The 25612-nt window shown below is 35.2% G+C and overlaps 1 protein-coding gene across 2 annotated transcripts in view; it reads right to left on the bottom strand.

Annotated features, from left to right (window-relative positions):
* NPAS3 (neuronal PAS domain protein 3) overlaps positions 1-25612 on the bottom strand; it is a 607366-nt gene that overhangs the window by 396786 nt on the left and 184968 nt on the right. For both annotated transcript variants that reach the window (XM_042047597.1, XM_042047598.1), the window contains one exon: positions 23662-23906. In XM_042047597.1, coding sequence (XP_041903531.1) covers positions 23662-23906 — 245 coding nt within the window. The remainder of the gene's footprint in view (positions 1-23661; positions 23907-25612) is intronic.

The raw sequence follows: 25612 nt of genomic DNA, 5'->3' as shown, positions 1-25612 counted from the left end.
TTTTTTTTTTTTGGCATTTGAAGGGCTGGCACTATTTTGGCATTGAGTTTTGCCACCAGTTTCACTGCACCTGGATTTTGCTTGCTGACTGATCATTTACAATGGGAACATATTTTTGAGAGGCAATTCTTTAGGCTGTTTTGAGCTAAAGATAAACTGAGAAAAATTTTGACTATCAGAACATTCAGCATAGATATGAGACCCAGAATAACGGTACAACTTGATTTCTACCCACAGTTCAATTGAATAATAATTTTCAGTGAAGGTATTTCATATTTACACTGATGTAAATATGACATAGCTAGAGGAATGCAAGCTCCCCAGCTGGAGTTGCACTAGGATTCATCGACTACAATGGAGGGTTTATCCAGTGGAATCTGGTTGGCATGTTATAAAACATCAGTGACTAAACAGTCACTGCTGGTAAAATTCTGTTTAATCAGCAGACTGATGAGTCAGAAAGCAGCTTAAGGTGAGGAAGCTAAAAGATATTTAAGATTTTACACTTAACTCTCAAAGTCTTTTTACAAGGCCCTCTCTAGCATGAGAGAATAAAAGTGTGAAGGAACAATATGCTAACATAATAAGTGATTTGTCATGAGAAGAAATTTTAGGCAGATTTCATCTTCCCCTCCCCCTAGCCCCCGCTTCAATTCTCAGTTCTCCTTTCAGGGAGAATGAAGCTTTTAGCAGTTGAAAGGGACCAGATGGAGCCTTTATTTACCTCTGTTCACCTGGAGTTTGTTCATCTAAAAGCTGGAAATTTTCACCCACTTATCTATGAACAGAATGGGATCTAGACAAGCAATTGGACATCCAGTCACTACACGTATCAAAGATACAGGCATCTTTTTTCCTGCAAAAGACAAGACTAGCTGAGACTTACAAGAGATAGTCACCTTTTTTTTCCATAGTATGTGTAACATCAGTTTTACAATCTTGAAGAGTTACCTTGGAACCCAGAGCATCTGGCACTGCAAGTCACACTTGGAGAGTACAATGTTCTCACCTGACCAAAGATATAACAAAAGTTGAATACTACCATTCATTTCCACTTCTGTATCAATGTATTTTCTTCTTGCGCTTCAGAGTTTAATCAATTTTAGAATCCTAGCATTGACTTATGAAGTACACCAGCAGATCATAGTGACCTAACAACATTCTTAACATAAAAGTCACCTGTCCATAATTTCCAGAAGACGAGATTAATTTAGAAGACTTTCTCATAGAAAAACTTTTCTACTGAAATTTTCTTTTCTTTTTTTTTTAAATGGCCAGGCTAGCTATATGTTCTCTTTTTAGAGAAAGTAGTATCATAGGGATGTGCAAATAACTCACTATTATGTACTAGGGGGATTTGTATGTAAGAACAAAAGAATGTTTGTAAATGTGCAAATTTGTAGAGGCACTGTTATTCTTGGAACCATGGAGATATTTTCTCTTTATGCAATTAAGGAAAATCCACATTTTCTGAAACTCATTTGACAAAGAGATAAGGAGATAAGAACTCAACAAAAAATATTTGGTAGGATTTGGTTAATATATGTGAACTCTAAAATAGCTTGATTAAAATAAGAAACATTAAAAGAATCATTTTAGTAATAGAAAATGGTTTATTAGTTTGCCACATATTTTATTTTTCCTTTTTTTACATCTTCCTCTTGGTTTCATTCTTTTATGCTTGCACCTATTAACATTGATTTCAGCCATCCAGTGTTATAACAACAGGTGAAAAGCAGCAGCATTTCTACGCCAGTAAAATGCTGGATCATACAAAGCTGGTACAAAAGACAGATTTTTAAATATGAGAGGACTGAAAAATTTAGTCTTTTACAGAAAATTGTCAGATCAGTAGACAAATCCTAAGAACTGACTTATTTAAAACTTTTAAGACTATTTTCATGTTGAATCAATATGCGTGTCTAGAACCTTGTTTAAGAAAACTATTCACCATGCAAAGTTTGAAATGCACAATATCAAAGAATAATTTTTGACATTTTGATTCATACATGCTTATAAAGCTCCAAGACAACATGGTTTAATTATAAAACATATTTCTACTGCCTTAGTCATGCCAATTAAATTTGATTGGATACTTTCTTTATTCAACAAGCCCCTTTCATGTCATTTTAATTTACTGTCAAAGCAGCCTGAATATTGGAAACTAAATTATTTACTACAGCCCATAAGCCAATAATGTTCCATTTGTCTCTTACAGAGGGAGACTAGACTAACAAGATTATTAAGGACATTACTTGTAATAGTGAATGTCCTTCACTTTATTTGAGCTTCATGCTGTGCTTTCAGAGATCATACTTCAAAAGAGCTCCATTTCATTCCATCACAGAACTTCTGATATAAATTATTCTTTACTAGCTTTGTAATATTCTGATCATAGAGAAAGTGGACCTGGATCTTGTTGGGTAAAAACAGAAGCTTCTTTTCTAAGATAACTACATAGTTTATTTGTGTTAAACACCTTTGATGCGCTCCCTTGTGCCAATAACACAGACCAGGCAGAAATCAGCTAAATTTATCATACAGTGATAACATCTCAGAGATTTAACTCACAAGGGCTTTGGTTGTCTTTGCAATGGTTTCAAACCAAACTCTGCAATCTAATGCATGTGGTTAAAATCAATCTTGTAAGTTCTTTAAAACACTGTGTAGAGAATGCAATAAATGCAATGCACAACAGGCTTCAGGAAACCAACAGATCTAGCATTTCACAAAAAGAGACTTGAAAAATAGCATACAAATTGTCTAAGATATAAGCCTGTCATACAGACTGATAAACTGATAAAGGCTTACAAACACAAAGAAAGACAGAAAAGATAATAAGATGGGGAAGGTAATTCTTGTCCTAATGCTAGATGCACTCTTTGTCTTTTTGTTATGACTGAAGTTCAGCAAGACTCTGAAATAGATTGTTAACTCCAAGCAAATGAACTATCTAGCTTAAACCCGTGGAATTGCTTACATGACTAAACACATTTTTTTCTTTTTCTTATTCAGATTTGAGATTTCTTACTTATCATACTGGAAAGTCTTTCAAAAATCAAAAAGTGGCAATGAAAAGTAGAAACGTTTTTCAAAACTACCTAGAAGAAGTCTTCAACTTTAGAAAAAGCAGTTATCATACGGGGGGAAAAAAACTCCTTCAAGAACACAGAAAGAAAAGTAGAAGATAAGGGAATACCTCTATCCTCACAGATAGACACAAGAAAAGCAATCCACCGTGTGCAATGCACTGTACACCGAATTTCAGAAACCAGCATTAATGAAGAGACATTATTAGCCCCATTTCTTCTGCATAAAAGACTGACTATCCTGAGCTAAGGAGATAAATTTGAAATACTTGTGAAGAAAGAAGCAGGAAAGTAGCTTAGAATCAGTACTGTAAGTCTCACCTACTTACTAGCACTGTGAAAACTGGGATTATGTTGGGTTTGCCATTTTTGTCGATTTTAATTGCCTTCTGCTTTTATGATGTAGATACATCCTGAAAGCTCATGGTGCAATGTGAAATCTGTGAAAGAGGAAGATGATGACAAAGATACCCTCTCTTCATATTTGTCAAAAAAATGATGGAATAGCCAGATAAATCAAATTCTTAAAATCTGAAAGATCATGGAAACATTCCGAAAAATTAGGGACAAGTATAAATTTCTTAAATTAATTTACTAAGAATGTACTTTTGCCATTATTTCCATATGCTTGCTAGGTTACCCACTCAGAAAATTCACTAGTTAGAAGCTTTTACATAATATCCGCTTTTTACAAAACAAATCAAAACAAAGTTCCTGAATATGCAGAAATAAAAAGTAGGAAAAGACAAAAATAATGCTTTATTGACGAAAGCACTTTCTTATGATGGAGGAGGGCATAAGGTGATAATTTAGTGTTCCAGCACAGATTTACTGGATAATGGCCAAATATTTCAAAGCAAACACAGCTGTAATGTTTATGTTAAAAACAACAGGCTAGGGTGGCAGTCAATCAGACATTCTGTATCCCTCAAGTACTGACAATAAATTCTTTCTTTCCATACAATAGAAAGATTGCTAAAGTGTAACATGACAGAAACCTTTGAGAAAATGGTGTCCTCCTTAAAGGAAAGATTTCTTACTTGCTTTTTCAAGTACCTCTTAAAGACAATCCCATTCACCAGCATCACTTAATGATTTTAACAGAATTGGAAATGAAACTGAGAAATACTACTGCAAATAATGCTGCTGCTGTTAATGCCCAAATCCATAAGAAAGGAGAGAAGTTTTAATTCTTTGTATCTTCAAGACCATTTTGAATCTTTTCTACAAACCTGTACTGGAACTGTGTATGTTATACATATAAACAGTGCATGAGAATAGTTAAAATCTGCTCTAAACAACTGAGCAGAAACTTGCCTTTAAATGGGGGGACTTTATCAAAGTTAGAATTGTGGAATTTGATTTCACAAAACTGAATACAGCAAACAAACATTCTCTTTTTATTCTCTATGGTAACATGTGACACATCTACTTCATCTGCCATAGTACAAATTTACTGGGACATACAAAGTCAAAAATTACTCAGTGGTCCACTTAAAAAACCCACGAAACTCTTACTCTAATGTTTATACATTTACTTTATGTCTCTACTATGTTTAAGATATGCTTCCCTGTAAATGTTTAAATAAAGAGAGTCCTGAGGCTTCCAGTTTACTTACCAAACTCCAGAAAATTTAATAGGGTATATAATCTTGAAAATGCTACAGATTACAGAAAATTATACAGAATTTGTATTTTTCATGTTTAGATTCATTATCAACAGTGTTAAAGCTAGATGTATTTCAACAACTGGAAAGTTAAAAACACAGACTCGGTGTTTTTTAATCTACACATATTGATGCAAGAGAATCCAATGAGCATTTCTTTCAAGCCTTTTGAAGCTGCTATCTATTAGTTGCTCACACAGGACAAGTATAAATATTTCCCAGATCAGATAAAAAAAAGTGAAAGAAAAGTTGAGAATTTTAAAAAACCAAACAAATCCCAACCCTAAATTCAAAGGATAAATCCCATAATATCCATGTAATTTTCTATGAAACAACAGCACAGGTTCTAATTGTTAAGCTGAGTCCTACAAGCTCCAATCCTGATCAACTCAGGTTTTAACCCATTTTTATAAAAATAAATTTTTAAAGAAATATGCTTAGAATGCATCTCATATTCTGCAGGATTAAGCATAAATACAGTATTAAAAAAGCCCACCAATGATATATATATTGCATTCCTATATAAGGAAAATTAAATTTGTCTATAAATACATGGGTGTTCCATTTAGGTACTTTATGCCTGTGTGTATGCATTAATGTACATGTAATATAGGCATGAACAACAAATATAAAAATATACTACATTCAAACGAGTCATTCTAGCAATTCTATCCCTGGGAAAACACATAAGTGTATGGTTACCATACATACATATATATATATATACATATATATATATATATATATATATATGTACCCCCAGGATACATATAAGAGGAGCTGGAATTCATCTGAGGGAATTTTGAAATCCAGTCTCCTGGTTTTCATCCCAAATATTTATTTCATGTGGGCCTACGTGATAGGAAACCCTTCCTTTTTTATATTCATGCATGTTTTTGATAAACATAAAGCTAAAATAATTCAATGGTAAATTAGGCCTTGTAAAACTACATAGAAAGATGTCCAACAAGTAGTTTCATGTCACTTCTCTTGATTTATGTTACAGATGTGTTTGTATTAAAAGACAAAAAGCTGAATTCTTTAACATTTTAGTATGAAAAAATATGTGCATAAACTAATGTGGGGTTTTTTTGTGATTGAACTTTATACACCATGTTCCATTTTGACTGAAACAGTGAAATAACTAGCATGTTGCCTCTCTGAAGCCGAAAGCAATTTCCTTTTCTAATTTTAGTTATGCAAAGCCTATGGGCATCATCAGCATTTAGTAATTAGTTTTATAATTACTGCTGTTTTGCTCACTGTCATTCAATTTTTCTTACAACATGGTCTGGGATTGAAACATCCCACATCCACAGCTGTGTAAATTGCCATCCATTTATAAGACAAAAAAAGTAACATTCAACATACATCATTATTCAGTCAAGAATGTGTTATTGGCACTTAGGTGATGCTTTGAGTACATAAGCTGCACAGTAAAATACAAAAAAAATATATTTTAAACACTTAATAAATGCTATATAAGACAGGAAAGTCTAGAAAATCTACATTGGAAACAAAAGAATTTCCCTTAAATGATATTTCAGATTATTACTGATACTAATATCTGTTCCAAACATGGAAAAAAAAAAACCTGGTTTTGTTTAAAGACTTATACTGAGCTGAAAAACAGTTGAATTCTGAGTTGCTAATAGTGTAGTTTGATCATTATTGATACAAGAATTGGCAGACTGGTAACTAACTGCAAAGTCATCTAATAAGGAATTACCTACCTTACATTTAGATATGACCTATAATACATTTAGATATGATACTCCAAAATATTTGACATCATTGACCAGTTAATTTTATGAATCCTAAAAATACAAATGGGTTTCAGTATGACATATCTGCTTAAACCCAGCAATTTTTCTTAAAAAGGTTATACCTCAGTAAAATTAGAGATTGACTAGAATTCTTATGTTACTGTTTTAATAATATTATGTTCCAAAATTTATATTTTAAATTTCTAATTTGAAATACTATATCAATTATGATTTTTTTAAATAGTAGAAATGTTACAGCCAAATAAGAATGAAAAATCTATATTTTCGCCTTAAAACCCCATAATTTCTTCAGCAAGCAAGAAGCACTATATTCTCTAGAACGTGTATGGTTTACAAAAAATGATCACGGAGAGAAAGAAGTCCCACAAAAAGTTCTGCCAGTGTCAGTCAGCTGCCAGGGATGCCATCCTGCTAGAGCAGAGCTGTGCTCTGAGGGGAGCCATCTTCCCTCAGCAAGGGTGAGACCAGGGAGCACCAGCACGAACAGGACATCAGCAATGGGACGACTCATATTTGCCATTCCTTCCCTCCTACCAGAAAGCAGGGTAATAAAGTATTTTTAATCTTATCCCTTATCCTTTGTCAAGCTTAGCTAGGAGAAAACAGCTGCCAATAAACACAAAGGGCTAGACAGCCCAGTGAAGGGATAGAGCAGATATGCTGCTGCAGAGGAAAAATTTAGGCTGATTGCCTTCAAGGATTTTTGCAGCAGTGTCTGCTATTTTATGTTTTGGGACACAGTTAAAGTCTCAAAATTTTTTTCAGGTGAGAAACTAATTCTAAACATTTTTTGCTACTTTTTTTAGCATAAAAAAATCTAGATTTAGAATACTTCTCAGGGAATATATAGCATTCAGTATGACCCAAGTCAGAAAATTCACTGTTTTCCCAAAGAGCAAAATTTTTAGACCCTTCAACAAACCCTGAAAAAAACCACCAAACTCTTTGTCTCCAGTTACATACAGAGTATGAGATCAGATCCTCAGTGTCAAGACTCAGGCAACCACCACAGTGGATACTTAATGCTCCTGCAGAACATACCAACTGCTCCTACCCTACAGATAAACAGTCACAGCCCACTCTACACCCCATCCCTCAGATCATCTAGAGCCCACAAATTGCCATCACAGGCCTCTCAACCTTATCTGTGCTACAGGCAGGTGGTCAGATGCCCCTACACAGGGTTACCAGCTCAGCTATTCCACAAACACAGCCCAAAGCTCTCTGTGGGGGCTGCGCACCCACCACAGCCCAGCTCCAGCCTCTGCCTCACCAGCTGCAGTCCAACATAACCACAGTCTCCCTGAAGGCCATGCAATGGCAAGAGTGTCTGTCCCCAGGGATGCAGGTCAGTCAGGAAATTCCTGACACAAGAATGAAGTGTGCCTTTGAAAGACTAATGCCTACACACCATACCAATAACTGGCTTTCATCTTCTTAGATTTTTTTCTCTTCTTTTTGGAATCTTTGGGACTTTTTTCTTTTATTTTTTTTCCTTCATGTATGGGCAAATATCATTACCACCTCTGTTTCCCTTCATTCCTTAAAGAAACCCAGGATGCACACAATTTTTGAGTAGAAGAAATAATTTCCATTTTTGGATCTCTGAAAAAAGCCAGCTGGGGGACTATGTGGCTATATGTAACTAGATCATTCTTTCAGGGAAAATCAAAAGAAAACAAAAACACCCCAACCCAGGAATCCAAACACAAAATCTGTGAAATGAAAATTCATGTACTTGTGCCTCAGAGGTTTTGGCCTTCATTACCAAAACACATAGATGCACATACAAAGCTTTTTCATCTCTGAAATACACAACAACACTTTTACTGAAACTGCAGGAAACACACCTGAATAAAACCCGGTTATTTCTAACAGAACTGAAGCATTGTTTGCATTGATACACCATTCAAGTTAGATGAAAAGCATGTCCTACTCTACGTCTTCCACTTATTTGAATGACATGCTATACAGTACTTCAAAAAAAAAGCTGCAAAATATTCTCTTCATGTGTTGTTCAGGATAACTATTACTAATGTATGGGAATATCATTACAAAAAGATATTTTAGAAGCTGGAGTTACTGATTGACTAGAGTCTATTTAGATGCCTATTTACATGTGGGGAGACAATTTTGTGGCAAAAAGCTGAGAGAGGAAGTTGAGCTAACCCTCCTGCACTACAAACATGGAGAGCTGCTTTGGGAATTCTGCCTGAGAGTACCCTCTTCACTTCAGATGGATCCAGTAAAACAGTGCAAGGGGGAATAGATGATTCAACAGTAAAGAAATACTGTCTGGCGGATGGAGCAGATAACATAAGTTATTAGCTGTAGCACTCTTTTCTGCTAGCTTTTGAATACTCTCTGCAATAACATGTGCAAAGTATTTTGAGAGCTTCAAATTACAATTCTCATATAAATGTGAAGTAATATTGTACATTCCAGAAACCTCTTCATTCATAAAATATTCCTGACCATATGTCTGTAAACTAATAGCAATCACCAAAATGGCATGAAACATGGCACAAAAAAGTGTGAAAAATAACACATGACAGAGATCTGATACATCTTCAGGGAGAAGTTTCAGGGGAAAACACTCCAATGTCAGCAACATTCAGTGGCTACCAGAAATTTATTTCTTCTCATTTTGTCATTACCTATTAATCCCAACTATACTGACAGCAAAAGGTTAAAAAGGGAATAAATTAAGATTATTGTCAATCATTACATACAGAAAAATAATTAACTCGGTATGTTTATTTATCTATTTTTTACTAGTTGATTAAATGAATGATTGATGACAGGTTCCCTGTTTTCTTTTCCTTCATTTTGTCAGTGTAAATGATCAGTATGAAACTAAATGGAGATATTAAATTTAAATCGTTAGAAGCATAAAATATACAGCAGATGGATCCAGATTATTTCAACTTTCTTGTTACTCTATTGTAACTTAGTAAAATGCATTTATATATACACAAAGAGCTCCATTAATAGCAGAAATAAATAGTAACCTTACTTTCCTCTCAAATATTACATATTCAGGCTTCCCTTTTAAAAAAGAGTATTTTAATAATTTTGTAGGGAAATTGTGCAAATGAATGTACTTATCCTATTTATCCTCAGATAAATATACAATTTATCATTGGATAACTCATAGCTAACAGTTTCTGCAAAGATGCCAAAGCATTCTTAAATGCTGACTGGTGTTCTGAATAACACAATCCTAGTATATAATCTTTGGGGAAGATATAAGGGAAAATGTGGGCACAGTCAATTGCAAAATTGTCCTTTGGGTAATGTGAGAGATGAGGAAAGAAAGTGAGCTAGAGAGTCAGCAGTCTCTTGTCTGCCCATAAGAGTACATTCAGTGTCCTCCCAGCAGAGAAATGATGAGTTAGGCCACTACATATGCAAGGATTTTCTTTTCTCACTCACTTCACAAACAAGAGAAGCAAGACCTAAGTTCTGAACTCACCCCAAATTTTTGAGGACAAATGAAATCCCAGGACTCTGAAGTGAGGAGTGAAGCACAGTTTCCCCTGAGCTGACCAAAAATTGCTGGCCAAAAGTTAAGTGCAACTGCATTTTTGAAAGTTAAAGGAATTGACCCAGAAGTCTGAGGAGACTGCTTTTATATAGGATTAAAAAGAAAGTAAAATATCTTTCTCCCAGGGCAATTCACAGTGGTAAATGGTTGAGAGCTTGAAACCTCTGTCTGTTACTTACAGAACTTACTGTGGAGAACACAACTGAAGGAAGCCACTGGCAAAATCTGTGGCTTACTTTCCACCTCTGGAGAAACTACCTGAGTCTGAAGCAGCCATTTTTTTTGTTCAAGACAAGTCTCATCTCTTTTCACTCCTTGGAAATACTAGAGACAGCTGAGCTCAAATCATGCAGATAGTCTGAGTTCACTTAACTCTAATTTTGAACCAGAGGATGTCTGAATTCAGGAGGAATTATTTTCTTCCTATTTCCATACAAATTCTGGCTTCAGTTAATATGCTCTCTTAGAAAGTAATTTTCCTCACAGACCCCTAATTTTTGTGCACAGCAGTATTAGGATTGTAGAGGTGACTTTGAGGCAGGTCTGGGTTGAAGGGAACCGCTTGTGTATGCACAGGAAGGATTTCCTAAGCTCACTCATTTTGGGTGTGCTGTGCTTTCCCTTGTCCAGATATGAAATTGATACCAAACATGACAATGCAAGTTGTCTGAATAAGACAGGTGTCAGACTGCAAGGTGTCATAAGGAACTTTTCAGACAACTCTTAACAGATATTTTTTTTTCCCAGAAATCTGAATTCTGTGGGTAAGATAATATTGCACTCCTACTATCCTGGCCCATTCAATATCATAACTGTGAAGGCCACTTGCCCCAGAAGATTACTTCCCTAGTCTCACCTTGTGGTGCCTGTTCTCTATGTTCAGTTCTTTCTATCACAACCTATTCCTACTGAAAGAATTATGCCATTGAAACAAAATATAAAATCAAGGGTAACCTTCAGCATTCACAATTATTCATGAGAATTCACCTCTTGACATTGTTCAATCCTTATCAGCAAAAGGAATCCAGAACCACATCACAATGAGACAGACATTCATGTTAATTCCCAAAGTAAAAAACTCGCCAAGATGACATGTCTATATTACATGGAACTGTATATCAAATATATGTCACTGGGTTAAACCAAAGAATATCACTTTGGAATAGCTACTGAAAGTTTTACTTTTGGTTTTTAAGACAGTGTTACTGAAGTATTGTGTTCAGCTGTGGTTTCCTCCGTTCTCAAAATATCTTAGAAAATGGGATAGGACTCAAGTAAGAGCTCCAAGAGTGATTAGACTTCTAAAAGTCATTCCCTATAGTGAAAGGCTCAGAAAGCTCAATTTATTTAGTTACTGAAAAGAAGGTTAAGAGGATCATAATACCTACATGTGGAAGAGATTTCTGACAGTAGGCAGCTCATTAATCTAGTGAAAAAGGCATAACAAGATCCAGTGTTTGGATGCTGAAGCTGAAATAAGACTACAAATGAGGCACACTTTTTTCACAGTGACAGTAATTAACCATTGGAACAATCTGCCCAGGGATGTAGTTGATTCTTTATCATTTAAACACTTTACATCAACATTAGATACTTTCCAAAGAGATAAGCCTGTGTCTCAAACAGATGCAGAAAATACTGGATGAGGTTCTGTCTCAGGTCTGCAAGAAGTCAGCCTGGATGCTTATCAGAGCTGCTCAACATTGTACCTTAACAAAACAGTTCTTCGAGTGCTCTGCACTTCCAGGACCAATCACCTTATGGCCATCATATCTATCCTTTGCGTGCAGTTCACTTCAGACTGAACAGATGCTGTCTCCAAAATTCACCTTCCTGTTTGACAGATAAAATGAGAACCCTCTCAATGCAGATATGGACATCTTCACAGATCATCCCATGCCACATTCACTGTCTGGCATAATCGCTGCTGGAGACCAAGCTACACCAAAAACTGCCAATAAGTACATTTTGTAAAGCTGTTTAAGCACTGACTTTTCCAGGTGCTTCTACCCAAGGAACATCTGTTGGGCTGACTCTAAGCTAGTGGTGAGTGAGTAAATACATAGCAAATGGCTTCTCATAGATGCCTGTGTGTAAAATACAGTTCCTTTATGTCTAATAAGTTTGTTGGAGAATCAAGAAGCTCCATGGGTACGTTGAAGAAACTAACAACAAATGTATGATTAGGTTAGGTGAGCTGCTAATTTTCCTCTCAGCTCCTTAGTAACATTCATAAAAGAAAACTTGTCCTTCAAATCTTCCGGATAGATGCTGGAACAAAAGAATAGCAGAGGAAAAAAAAAAGGTCGAGAGAGATAGAAATTACAAAGAGCAGGACAAGAAGAGTAAATAACAACACTGATACACAAAATAATCAGAAACAGCTGATATATAGAGGTAAAGAGAAAATAGCATTTTAAGGTATTAAGTAGATGACAAAAAGAATTTACCTTCAGAACAACAAAATTAAACACCCCATTTATTCATCCCTAGGAAGGGATGGAAAGAACCATCTAAAATTTAAATAAAAAACCCCAAAACTATGCACTTGGAATGTTGTAGGAGGCTGGAAGTCCACAGAAAATCAATCACACCTGGACTTGCCATACAACATACTTGTTACAGGCTTTTTTAGATTTTATTAGAATACCTAGTTATTATATATTTTTTTCTTTTGACACTTAAAAGATTGGCAGTGGACTATAAAATCTTTAAAAATTACTAAAGGGAGGGGTTTTCTTATTATAAGATACACCTAATTAAGGCAATATATCACAGAGATTCAATATAAAATGGATTAGCAATATTCCTATTTGATTTCTTCATTATCTACCCTGAGTGTAAAACTTCATGATATTCTGAAAAATTTCTCCTCACAGAAATGGGTTAAATTTCTAAATGGGTTAAATTTCCTTTCATTAAATATAGCATTCTTGCAAAGGACATGAAGAGAGTGTTATTACTTAAGAACTGGACTCTTGGTCTTAGGACATGGGAAGAGGGCTCTATTCCCTGCTCTTACACACACTTCTCATGGGATATTGAAAAAGTCACTCTTGGCTTTGTAAATGTGCTCAGCAGCTGCTTCTTATGATCAGATTACCAAAGTGCTGAAATCTTTTGAAAATCTGGCTATTTATTTTGTTGCTGAATAGGATCAGAGATCTTTTGAAATCTGGCTCCAGTTGGAGTGCTGTGCTCTTTTGAAAAGCTAGCCCTAAATCTGTGTATGCCTCAATTTCTCTATTAGCATTATCAGCACTGTTCTGCATCAAGAGGATGAGAAACAGCTCGCATACACAGTAATTCAAATTTGAAAGGGGATATATAGATGTACAGTTGCTCTTATAATTGTAGAAATACAATATGTACTTATAAAAGAAAATAAAAAAGCAGTTCCTGATTTTTCCTAACCTTCGCACAAATGGTTTTCTTTAAGATCTAAAGTGAGGTAATGTTGACAATGTTATTCTACTTGCTATAGGTAAAGTTTGGAAATTGTCTATATGTATTAAAATGTGAGCAAAGATATTTCTCTGTCTTCCTTTTATGATTATAAATATGTGTTTAACTGCTTTAAGATGATGAAATAAGACACAGAATTTTGCCTGTGGTACCATCCCATGCAAAGCAAAGCAAAAACAATTTGTACAGGATAAAAGCAGAATTCGAAGTGACAACACACACATGCTTGTGCAGATGCACTCAGCTAACTCTGTGAGTAAGGATTATAGGGAATGATGAGCTCAAGCACTGAAATTAAGGTAAGAATTTTCTAACAGTTCCATTCAGGCAGACAACACTGCCACAACTGGTATTTACCTGTTTTCTTAGGCATTTGCCCTTCTTTCCTTCCATAGTAACAGAAAGTGCAGTATGACTAAAACCTTTGAAATTTAAAATAAAGATATTCACTTTGGCTTAAAAGCTAGCAAATAAACAGAAAAATATGTTTCTTAAGGGAGCTTGACATTTTAAAACAACACAAGTTCTCCAGCTGTGTAGTGATTCTCATTTTGCTCGTGATCTCGGGTAGATATAGAGGCTTACATGTTCTCTAAATTGTAAGCTCTATATGAAGGGTGTTCTTTAATTACTGACAGCTAATGAAAACAGTTTTTACTGATCTCTCTAATGTCCTGGGAAAGTCTTTACTATGGATTCATTGTATTCTACTTCATATCCCTGATTGAAATGGGAGACCACAAGAGCATAGGGATTTGGTGGAAACTCGATTTCCTTCCTCTGGCTTCAAAGAGCACAGTTGCAGAAATTAAGCTGCGTTGATAGTGTGGTCAAACTTTGGTCAGACTGTGGTTATACTTGCATATTATTTAGATATAAAATCACTGCACCTTGGTTTTAAAAACTGCTGGATCTACCTTCAGTATCTAAATCTTGCTCTGTTGACCAAAGGTATTGAATATAACTATTACATGAAAATAAATATTATTAATAAATCCATACACTTGAAACTTCACTTCCAGGGCTCTCTTATTTATGCCAAATATTGGGACAGTCACTTTAGAAAATGCCAGTAAATGTACAACTGCAGACATATGATATGGGAAACACAGATTTTCTACTTCAAAAAAAAAGATTTTGTGTTTTCTTTCATTTCATACAAAATATTTTCTTTGAGACATAATTTTTTACTTGTAATGTTGAATGATGTAACTCTTGGTAAAACAAATATTATAAAAGCCCATTCAGTTACCCTGCTTTGTTCCCTCTAAGCATCCCCGTCTGGGCTTTTTTATTTGTTTGTTTGAGGGGTTTTTTAGGTTTCTGCTGCATTCATTATCAATTCGTTAATCTATTTCTTCATACAGATGTATTTATTATCCCTGCAATAGATATCCCTCAACAAGATCTAAAAGCAGGATTCATTCAGTGGGAGATATATGGTAGAAGTTCAGATGACCCAGAAAACCAATAAACTACAATAATAGAAGACTAAGCTCTATTGAATTTAGCAGGGCTCTATGTACATCCTTACATTCTCTGCCCAGCTGAGGAGACTAAGGTATGAACGCTATACTGAAACTTAAATCCAACCACAAGGTCCAGTTCCTCAACCACTTTCATTTGTAAAATGGTGCACTATGATATCAAGCTTGACTGAAGAGTGTCCAAAGTACTCATAGCAAAGGCACTTTCCTTCTGTTCAGAAAAGGGCGAATAAAAAGACAAATAAAAAGTTCCATCAGATATTGCAATCTGCAGATAGCAACAGCCTTTTTTCATTTTACATATCAAAAACTACAGCAGTGATTACTGTTCCTGATTACTACAAGCAAAAAGCAGAACAAGCGCTTTTGGCACACCGGATTCATTGCACATCTGTAATTGGCTAACCCCATCATGTGCGTTATTGCAAAAAGTTTTGTATACTGCTCATATAATTTAAGATATTCATGCTTCTAAAAAAGACCACCTGGAGCTAACCCATGCAACATAAAACATGAATGTAAAAATCATATGGAAGCATTTTATTAAGAGCTTTGGAAAAGAGGACTGTTGTGGCACTGACTTTTATTCAGAAATTTCTACTGGATGAAAATCCATATCATTATAGTGACAAGAAATTAACTTGGTTTTAATGTGAACGTTTTCCCTGGCTTATTTTAGTATCACTGCTAAGGTTGGAGCCAAAGCAACCATCAACACTATACTCCTCCTGACATTTACCTCTGCAAGTCTGAAGCCCATGCTCTTGCCAAAACCCACTCAGTCTATACCATCAATTTTCTCAACCATGAATTTTAATTGCAACACCCACCAACTTTCAGCAGGAATGAGGAAAGTATATTCTCAGCTGAGGAGTAAATTTTTACTGACATGCTAAAGACTACTATACACAAAAAGACATGCACATTGAAAGGAGAAAGAATGAAGTGAAAAGTTAAAAACTTTGGGTTTCTTTTAAATATTAATATTCTTCACCAGATTGCTGTCATTACCAAGGCTGCATTAAGGATGCAAACATGTAGAGAAAAATGCAGGACTACAAAAAGGAGAGAGTCAGCCCTGGATGCTGAGTACAAGATGAAGACATTTTGCATATTTGGGGTTTCAGCTATGGACTCAAAAAAACCTCAAATGGCTAAGAATAATATACTGTATTAAAAGAACATAATGAATATGCAATGTTGACCAAATCATTGTAACAGCACAAGAAGAGAAAGGAAGATGAACTGCAGTGTTACAGAATGGAAATACAATAGTTGCTGTGAGTGAGAGAAAAGACACTAAAGTCACCTTTTCTATTTCCTTGCTCTTAAAACACTTACTGTTTGGTTTTTTTCCTATTTAATTGTTAAGTTTCAAGGGGGAGTTCTAGCAATAAACAACTCTTCTAGGGACTGACATCTGATTGACAACACTTTAGAAAAAGTATTAATTTGCTATCAGCAGTAAATATTTTGTGTCTCCACAGAATTGATGGATAGAACTTTTTATGGTACAAATAAAGCACCATGAGAAAGTAAATCATTCTATCATTTCTGCTAGCAGAACTGGCATGATCAGGTAGGTTCATTTATGCGCTGCTTCATCAAAAATAAAAAAAAAAAAGAAGAGCTGAGCCTGAAATGCTTTTCCCATTATTTCTGTTCTGCTTCACAAAAAACCAAAACCTTTCAAAAAGTCTTTTAACTCCAGTAGCCTAGCATTTAGAACAGCAATGAAAACATTAAAATAATAATAGTAGTAGTGGTAGTAGTAGTAGTCATAGTAATAATAATAATAGCAACAACAACAACATTCTCATACTAAAACAAATAAATTTTAGGTTTGATTTACTAAGCTGCATCGATCGTGGTCTATGATCCAAACATCATAGTAATTTGAAAATTTTAAGTCAGCATTCAAGCCATGTTTATTCCCAGTTTCTTGATGCTCATATCCAGAGCAGTTTCTATAGAAAAACACAGAAACTCATTTCTTAATAGTAACTTTCACTTCAATCCACTTTCCAAGATCAATTAATTATACAGTTAATGTGTTTCACTTGGCTCTGCCAATATAATGTTCTTAAAGTATTTTAAAACCATAATTGTTATGAACTAGGACACCAAATGCCTTACAAATACTTCAGTATACAATGCATATCCTAGCTAATTGCACTTGCAATTTCAGAGATTTGAGCTAGGTTTGTTTGATAAGAATAGCTTTCCATTTATCCACATTTGTTGAAAAAATATAACAATCTTATCCCTTTCGGTACAGGAAATTTCCCAGTATTTTGCCTACAAGTGCTTTGAGGCTAAAACAGCTCAATCCTACAAACTTCACATCACCAGCACTTGCAAAGTATGGATTATCCTAAAAACTTATCAGTAACCTGAACTCGAAAGACTTGTAGAATTGATTCTGTACAAGGAAGCGCTTAAATAAACCTTATCAAGCTCTTCTGCCTTTTCTGCATCATTAGAAGTTTTATTATATCTTACTGCTAAAGAGCCTATACTGTTGCCAGAATTATTTCACATTTCTAATATACATAAGCCCATTTTTTCTTGATTTTTTCTAATCCCATTAGATTTTATGCTTAATGTCTCTACTTGTCTTTGCCAGCATCCTGCACCTCAGACATTCCAGCTTATCTTGCTATATATTTCCCTTTAATTCACTAAGTTTTCTATAAATACACATACATACTTTTTCAAATTAATTATTTTACTGTCATTCTGGAAAAGTATGCAGTTTTAGAGTTTTCAGGTGCATAGGAAATTATAATTTCATAATTTTTTCTTTAGGGGTTCTAGTCAACTTTTATTCTAATTTTTTCCATCAAAATTTTTCCTCACAATCAATTTCACTCCTAAGTTTCCCCACTAGGCAATTAGTCCCTCAAATGCACTAAGTATATCGGTTGACACCCTCCTCCATTTGCCAAATTTGAAGTTAACCAGGTCTTGATCACTTGTCACCAGGCAACCACCAACTCTTAGTCCCATATTCAATTCATCTTGTCTGTGACAGTGAGATTCAAACAGAGCTACCTCATTTTGGGTCCCATATCTTTCATACCAAAGCACCATCAATAATTCTCACAGAGAACATTCATGTTTCACCAGTGACCTCCTGAAATTTTCAGCACTTGGTTTCTGTTACATTCAAACAACAACTAATCATCTTTAACTCAGGTAATAGGACGAAGACTAAGGTACCTCCTCATATGGCTGCATTGTCCCTATGGCCGCATAAACAAGTTTACAAGGGACAAACATTATGTTTACAATCAGTGGTTGATACTGATACATAGTCAGAGCACGATAGTGACCTATATATAAACAGGGATCAGATTGTCATAAGAACAATGCCTGCAAGGCAGGGAGAAATAAATTACAGGGGTATAAAGAATTCTCCAGCGCAAGAGTAGAAATTCTGCACAAAGGATTTGGATTTGGAGACCTTTTTCCTATCAAGGAATACCACCAATTCATCTGCATTATTCTGTTTTCATCTCATTGACTTTTTCACACCAAACTTTGAAAAACAGTGTCTTAGGCCAAACACACTAAGGAAGAAAGTAATTCTAACTTTGCCCTTATAGGTGGTTTCCCTGAAACAGAATTGTGTAGGGGTTCAGAACAGAAGGCTGGTCTCTCTGGAGGTCTTGTGTATTTTAGCAGGGAAAGGCATGTACTATCTTGCACTTCCTGCTCAGAAGACAACACTCCATTTAAAATATAAAAGGCTAACAACAGGTAATGTTATTTAAAGTGTTTCCACAATGAGATCATCCTGAAGATAACAACTTATTTATCTCTTATAAATGCATACACATCTAGCACAAAAATTATGAGAAAAAGATATTAAATTAATGAAAGTAATTCCACTTGACATTTGGGATAACAATTACCATACTTTCCAATTATCATTATTGCTTATTTTCTTTCCCAGAGAATTCAAAGTGCTAGACTTATTTCCTCAACCCCAAGCCCCACAATGTGATATGACATCAAGTTCATTTTCAGCCTAGAATTACATACTTTGTTTATTTTGAGAAAGGAACTTTTGAAAAACATGATAGTTTGAAGGAAAAAAAGTGTAATTTTGTTTTAAAGCATAATTTTTCTTCTTGTGTTTATCAATTTTTTTAATCTCTCTACCAATGCAGACTTGAAGCAACATTGAATGCTTTACGGCAAGGAACTTTTGAGAGTTGTATTTACTTACACTGAACAGGAACAATTTGGACAAGAAATATTTCAATACACCACAAATACTTTTGAGGGCATCTGATTTCTCCTCCTATGATATATAAATTCCAGAACACAATTGTGTAAAATTAATTAATTGTAGAACATGGAACACTAAAAGTAGAGATGGCTAAACTAAAAGTCACATTCTTTACACAACCTACCAGTCAGTCAGTACTATTTACTGAAGTCCTTTTTCATTCCTCAGCTACAGTCTCTCACTCACCTCTTCCCTTACAGCAGAAGTAAGAGGTTTTTTACCTATGTAATATAAAATGTAAATTTTTGTCTTAGAAAAATAAAAATTATAAACCCACTTTTAATTTGATGTACCTAAAGTTGTCTTACATATTCTAGTTTCCACATGCCACACCATTCAACAAGAAATAAGGCTCATGGCCCTGCAAAAACACTGGTATCTCCAAAGTCAGAAATTAACACCTCACTTCAATTAAAAAAAAAAATTAAAATAAAATATTATAGCTATTTCAATTTCATCATGCAAATTTCCAGGACAAGGGTTTGCAAAATTAGGCACAGAGTGCTGGATTTAATTGCTGCTTCAAAAGAAACAGAAATTGTAAAAGCTGGGAACTCTGTTCAAGGCAAAGGGTCACCAGCCTTCTTTTTATAGTGACAGAGGTCCTGAGTCAGAACCAAAGTCCCAAAATTTATTACCCAAAATCAAAATACACAGCATGACTTTACGTCAACCAAACACATTCAACACACCAAAGAATTTCACCGTGCCTCACACTCCTCCTCTCCCTTCCTCTTTTCATTACAAAAAACAAAACCAAAACCAAAAAACAAAAGGAAAAACATGTGGCTTGGCAAAAAAAATCCACAATATAATGGAAAAGAACATGAAAACTTTCATGATCTTTGAATGCTTTGAGAAACAGTTTGTACTAAAAGTACAATGAAATTTGAAGTCAATAATTTGAAGACAATATTCTAAAAGACAAAGGTCCTCACAAGAGTTTGATGTTGGAACAGGACTACAGGGCCTAGTATCAAAATGCACAAGAGGATTTCAAGTGCCATGCCACATAAAGCACCACTTCCTGGATTAACACACAGCTTATCCTATGAAAATACTACCATTTCCAGATAACTTTCAGAAAACTCATATTTGAATTCAAAAAAATGATCAGCATCTCATTTACTATTGTCCTCAGAACATACTCCAGACTCAGAAGAAAGAGTTTTGGAAGGATGGAAACAGAGGAGAGTAGTACAGTTATTCATAACACACTGTATGTACTATCAAAGACAATTTTATTCCTACTGACTTTAAGTAATATCTTGATTATTTTCTTCCATATAGAATCATATCCTGGTCTTTAAGAACTGTCTTTAAACTCATTTGCTATAAGTTGTGTGTGTATTTGTTTATAACTGAGACTTCCTACAGACAGAAAGCCTTAGACAATGTACTAAAAGAAAAATGACTGAAGTCTGCTGTATTAGAGGATGGAAATTTTTTCCATTTTTAGCAAATGTCAGGTCATTGGCTATTGCTTCTAAGATTAATAAAAGTTATAATAGTTTCTAGATCGCCTCTAAATAAAGATTACTATGAATGGAGAAATGATTTACCAATCGTCACCACAATGAGATTTCTTTAAAGGTTACAATCATCAGTTATTTAGCTGAAACACTGCTGAGAATGCCTGGTCATTTCTTGAATAATGCATAATGTTCATTGCAGATTTGATCTGTATTATAACAGTACAGATATTTCTAAAATAATGGAGAAAACTATCTGTTACTTTCCAATTGCTCAAGATATTTCCATGAAGTAATCGACTCTGAAAATATTATATGGAGTTACCTGAGTTCTCGTTTGCAAGCACAACTTGTAGTGATCACTACACAATAGGCACAAGAAAACAAAGTCATCAGCCTTTACAGACTTCCAAGAAAAGCTGTGATAAATACAGGGCAGAGTAAAGCACCTTCCTGAAATACTAAATTAAAACTATTAAATTGCTGTATGGTACTGGGGGACAAATTTAAAACTAAGCTTTTAAAATTAATGATTAACACAAGCAGACAACCACATTGGGGGAAGAAAAAAAATTGCAGTTGCCTACACAATGTAAGTACCTCTCAAATGATTTTCCAAATGTCTTTAAGTCTATGCAGAAGATTGTTTGTGCACATACAAAGTATAATGTCTAGTGTTTTATTGTAGGTTTATCAACCATACTTCACATGAAGCTGCAAGCTATTTATGTGAGCTTGTTTATACATATGAACTTCTTCTAGGGCAGCAAAAAGCAACCTTAATAAATGAAACTGAATTTCTTTTGATGTAATTTCATGAATGTTTGATCAGAATGTGTTAACAGGTTTCTATGTAAGGAGAACTGGTGAAGTCATAAAATATACCTGTACTATACAGTTAAACCTGCTTATGGGAAATTATACAATGAAACATTCTTTCATCAAGCATTGTTTCTATATACTGACACATAAATAATACAATCCTACTTAGGATAAAGCTAAGCACCCAAACAGAAAGAAAAAAAGTCAAAACCCTTCCTGAGCCCCCACACCCCTTACACCTAAAGGAATGAGAACCACAGCACTAGATGGCTGGAAGGGCAGGGTTATTCTATCAGATAGGGTGAACAGACATTAAATGTTCCCAACTCTTTTATAGGGAGAAACATTAATCTAGATTGGACTATTTATGCTGTTGCCTAAGATTATGATTTTGTTCTGTAAAATTATTTTCTTCATTAGAATCTTTGCAAAAAAAGGAAGATTATATATTCAGGTATATATTCCAGAAGAGGATAATGAAAAATAGATCCCAGATACTCTGGAAATATACACAGAGATCAGCAGAGCTCAGACTTTCAGTAACACAGGACAGCTTGTAGAAGCACAGACAGATCATAGATTGCACAGCAGAGTCCACTTTACATCTAACTTGAAATACTGTTTAATTGCCTGAGAATAAACTCTCATCCTGTAAAAATGGGGAACATTTGCATATTATATCAGAAGCCTAATGAACCATGTTATACTCATGCCCTGGATGATGTAATTATTGCCTTTTCGTCTCCATGAGAATTATATATGATGTGGCAGATAATATAAATTAAATATATGAAATGATGTAACTATGTCCAGCTACTAAATCCTCAGCCTGAAACTGCATTGGTTTTTGCCCTCCATGCCTCTCTCCATTCACTGAAAATTATAACTTTCCTTAAATAATATCACTTCCTTTAAATGGAAAAGCAGGTAAGAACCCTTTGCACCATCAACACGAGACAACACAGAAAACTGTGGGCTGATAAATAAGATTCTATTTCTACCTCCTCCCTCCACCCTTAAATGTAGCTTTTTTGTCGGCCTCATGATATATACATTCTATCTAATTTAGTGTCGACTAAGAGTTCATTGTTCATAATTTGTGGAAAAAACCTGAAGTGCTCAAATCTCATATGCCTCTTCCAAAAATATGCTTCCTTCAAAATGTGAGATCAGTAGCTAAAAATAAAGGAGAGGAGTTTTCTGTGCTGTCAAAGCCAGGACACCCAGAAATCCCAGGTTTGGTAACCCTGATTTCTGGTTTTGCGTCTTACTCCTTAATTTAAAACACTTATCAGACAGAGATCTCACTCATCCAGATGGGTAACCTAAGCTGAAAAAATAATAAATTACAAAAATATCCACTTTACACAGGTCATTGGAAAGACTATTAGGAGCAACATGCATACAGCCTCTAGTTTGTGGCAAGTCACACCTAACATTGCTTTTGCTGCCCAACTGCTTGTTTGAGCATTAAAAGAGGAAATTTAATACTGAAAACAGTCTAATTTTTGATAGATGCCTACTGGCTCAGAAGTCAAAATAATTTCTATAGACATAACGAGAGGATAAATAACATCCTAGTCTCTCACCTGAAAATTTACGCATGTGGATGTGATGCTTTCAAACTTCAGAAATACGTGATTCTACCTTTAAGGTATAGCCAGAAAATTAAGACATTGAGCTCTCAAATCAAGGAATAATGCCATGTTCCTCTCAAACACATCCTTATGCAAAATACTACAACAAAGCAACACAATAACAGCTAAATAACTTGAAACACTTTAGTCTACATCGCCCAGAAGACTTACAGCTGTAATAGTTACGTTGTTAAATAAATAATAATTAAAATAAGAGGTTTATTTCACCTTCACATGGTGTCTTTCTCATGCAGACCTCAGATTTCCACATTTGAATCCCTTTAAAGGATTTGATATGCAGGGAAAGAAGAAAGGATGAAAGTAAAAATTTCAATTTAGAGGTCACTAAAGGCTGCCATACTCTGTAGTATACAACATATTTACTCCATACCTTTTACTGATGTATTAGGTGGAGGTCCTTCCATCCTCAAGTTCCATGGAGGATCACCTTGATTAGCAAAGTCCCTCATTTTCAGATAGCTAATTGTAAGTCGGATGATGGATGCCTTGTCAAGCTGGCTGGTAATGGCTGCAGGCAGTGGCAACAACTTTGCCAACTCATAGAATTCAAAATTCTCCTTTCCCCGGCGAGAGCGAGCAGCATCTCGGGACTTTTCCTTCCTCAAAGCTTGTAAACTGAAAGAAAATAAACAAAGTAGGACATTCATCAATATTAGCGTTCTGTCACATTCAACCAATTTACTTTTTCACTGCTGATCTCTACAAATTACATTTTCAAAATGCTGTTGCACATAGAGCTACAGATTTCAGGATATATAAAATGTTACTCCATGCTTGAATAATTAAAAGTAATGACAGTATTTGAGTTTCAGTAGTAGCCAACATAGGTAACTACTCTTAACACCACTTTCTTTTTAGCCTGCCTTTCCTCTGTCTGCTGTCAGCCTCATGAAAAAATTCCCAAGAATACTGTGTATGTGTGGGGTTTATCTGTCTAGGTGCCATTGCTTCTTCTGACTCACTGTAAGACAATTTTGCCTTAATTTTTGTCAAATTCTGACTCTTGGGAGAAGATTAAAAGGTGATTCAAGTGTTTGTCACCTCTGACAGGGGCTGCAGTGCAGCCAAGATGACCAAACAGGTTGTGTAGTAACTGCTGAGACACAGAAGTTTAAGTCTGGTGTAATAATGTAAAACTTCCTGTGTTTAATGAAGCTGTTCTTTAGGAGTTGTTCAACTGTCTTTGCAGTGGAAGCAGTACCCTTTGTTAGTGGGGTGAGAAAGCCCACTTTGTGATTCACATTTCTGACTGTAATTCGCTACCACATACATGGCAGACTGATCAATTTTTGATCAGAAAGGACCTTCTGCTTTACATGGAGCTGTTGGAAATGCTGAGACATTCATTTATTGCATAGATTGCATCTATGCAACATTGTTGCATAGATGTATCACTTGCTACCACCAATATAGAACACGCAAAGATAACTCAGATTTTACTCCTGGGCTATTTGCTTAATTGGTGCAAAACTCCTGAATGCAGCATGATGACAGTGGTTAACAGCTGGGGGCTTTTTTCCCTTTTTTACACAGAGCAAAGCATTCAACCTCAGGATATTACAAGCTTCACAGTACATCTGCCTCGATGGATACAGGTTGGTGCTGATGCTGGTGTCTGTCCATCATTCTGCAAGGTGAGTAAAAACTGTTCTTGTACCTCATTAAGAGTCTATCTTTCCTTTGCTTCATTTGTTTACCTACTAATTTGATGAAGTTAAAGCCACGATTCCATTAGCTAGTCATTGGTTTACCACAGAGCTAGAATACAACCAGTATGTATAATGGAACAGCAAATGCTTCTCTCAAGCTTCCACAACCCTTCCTGAAACCCTGGATTTTATCAACAAAAAAGTCATAATGGCCAGATCTACAAAAGCACTCCGACATATGAAGTAAATCAGTAGAATTGAGGCACGCCGATATAACAACACGAAGCTAAGAGCTCTATTTTACCTGTTTTTCTAATTTGGGAATAAACTACAGAGTTTCTCTTTTTTTGATATTCTTAACCACCTGCATTTTTGTAGCCATCTTTGCCACTTCAGACTGGGAAGGGCATATCAGCTAGGCCCTTAACACACAAATGGAATCCCTCCATGACAGTTCCCTTAGTATGGTTAACACATTACATTCCCTATACAATTCTATACCAATAGCAATTTTATTTAAAAAGACAGTCTGGCTAAGAAATAGGAATGGTGAGATAAAGGTACAGGAGAAAACAGCACATCCTTACCCACAGGTAAAGATACACAATCCTACTGAATGACACAGTGTTGGGGTTTTAGTTTAGTCTTAGTTTTTTTCCTGTTAAAGGAATT

This window comes from Corvus kubaryi, unplaced genomic scaffold (assembly GCF_017639235.1).
Source record: "Corvus kubaryi isolate FWS band 111438036 unplaced genomic scaffold, C.kubaryi_AGA036_p1.0 66, whole genome shotgun sequence".
In the NCBI taxonomy this organism is placed as follows: domain Eukaryota; kingdom Metazoa; phylum Chordata; class Aves; order Passeriformes; family Corvidae; genus Corvus; species Corvus kubaryi.
This window is presented reverse-complemented; position numbering and strand designations above follow the sequence as displayed.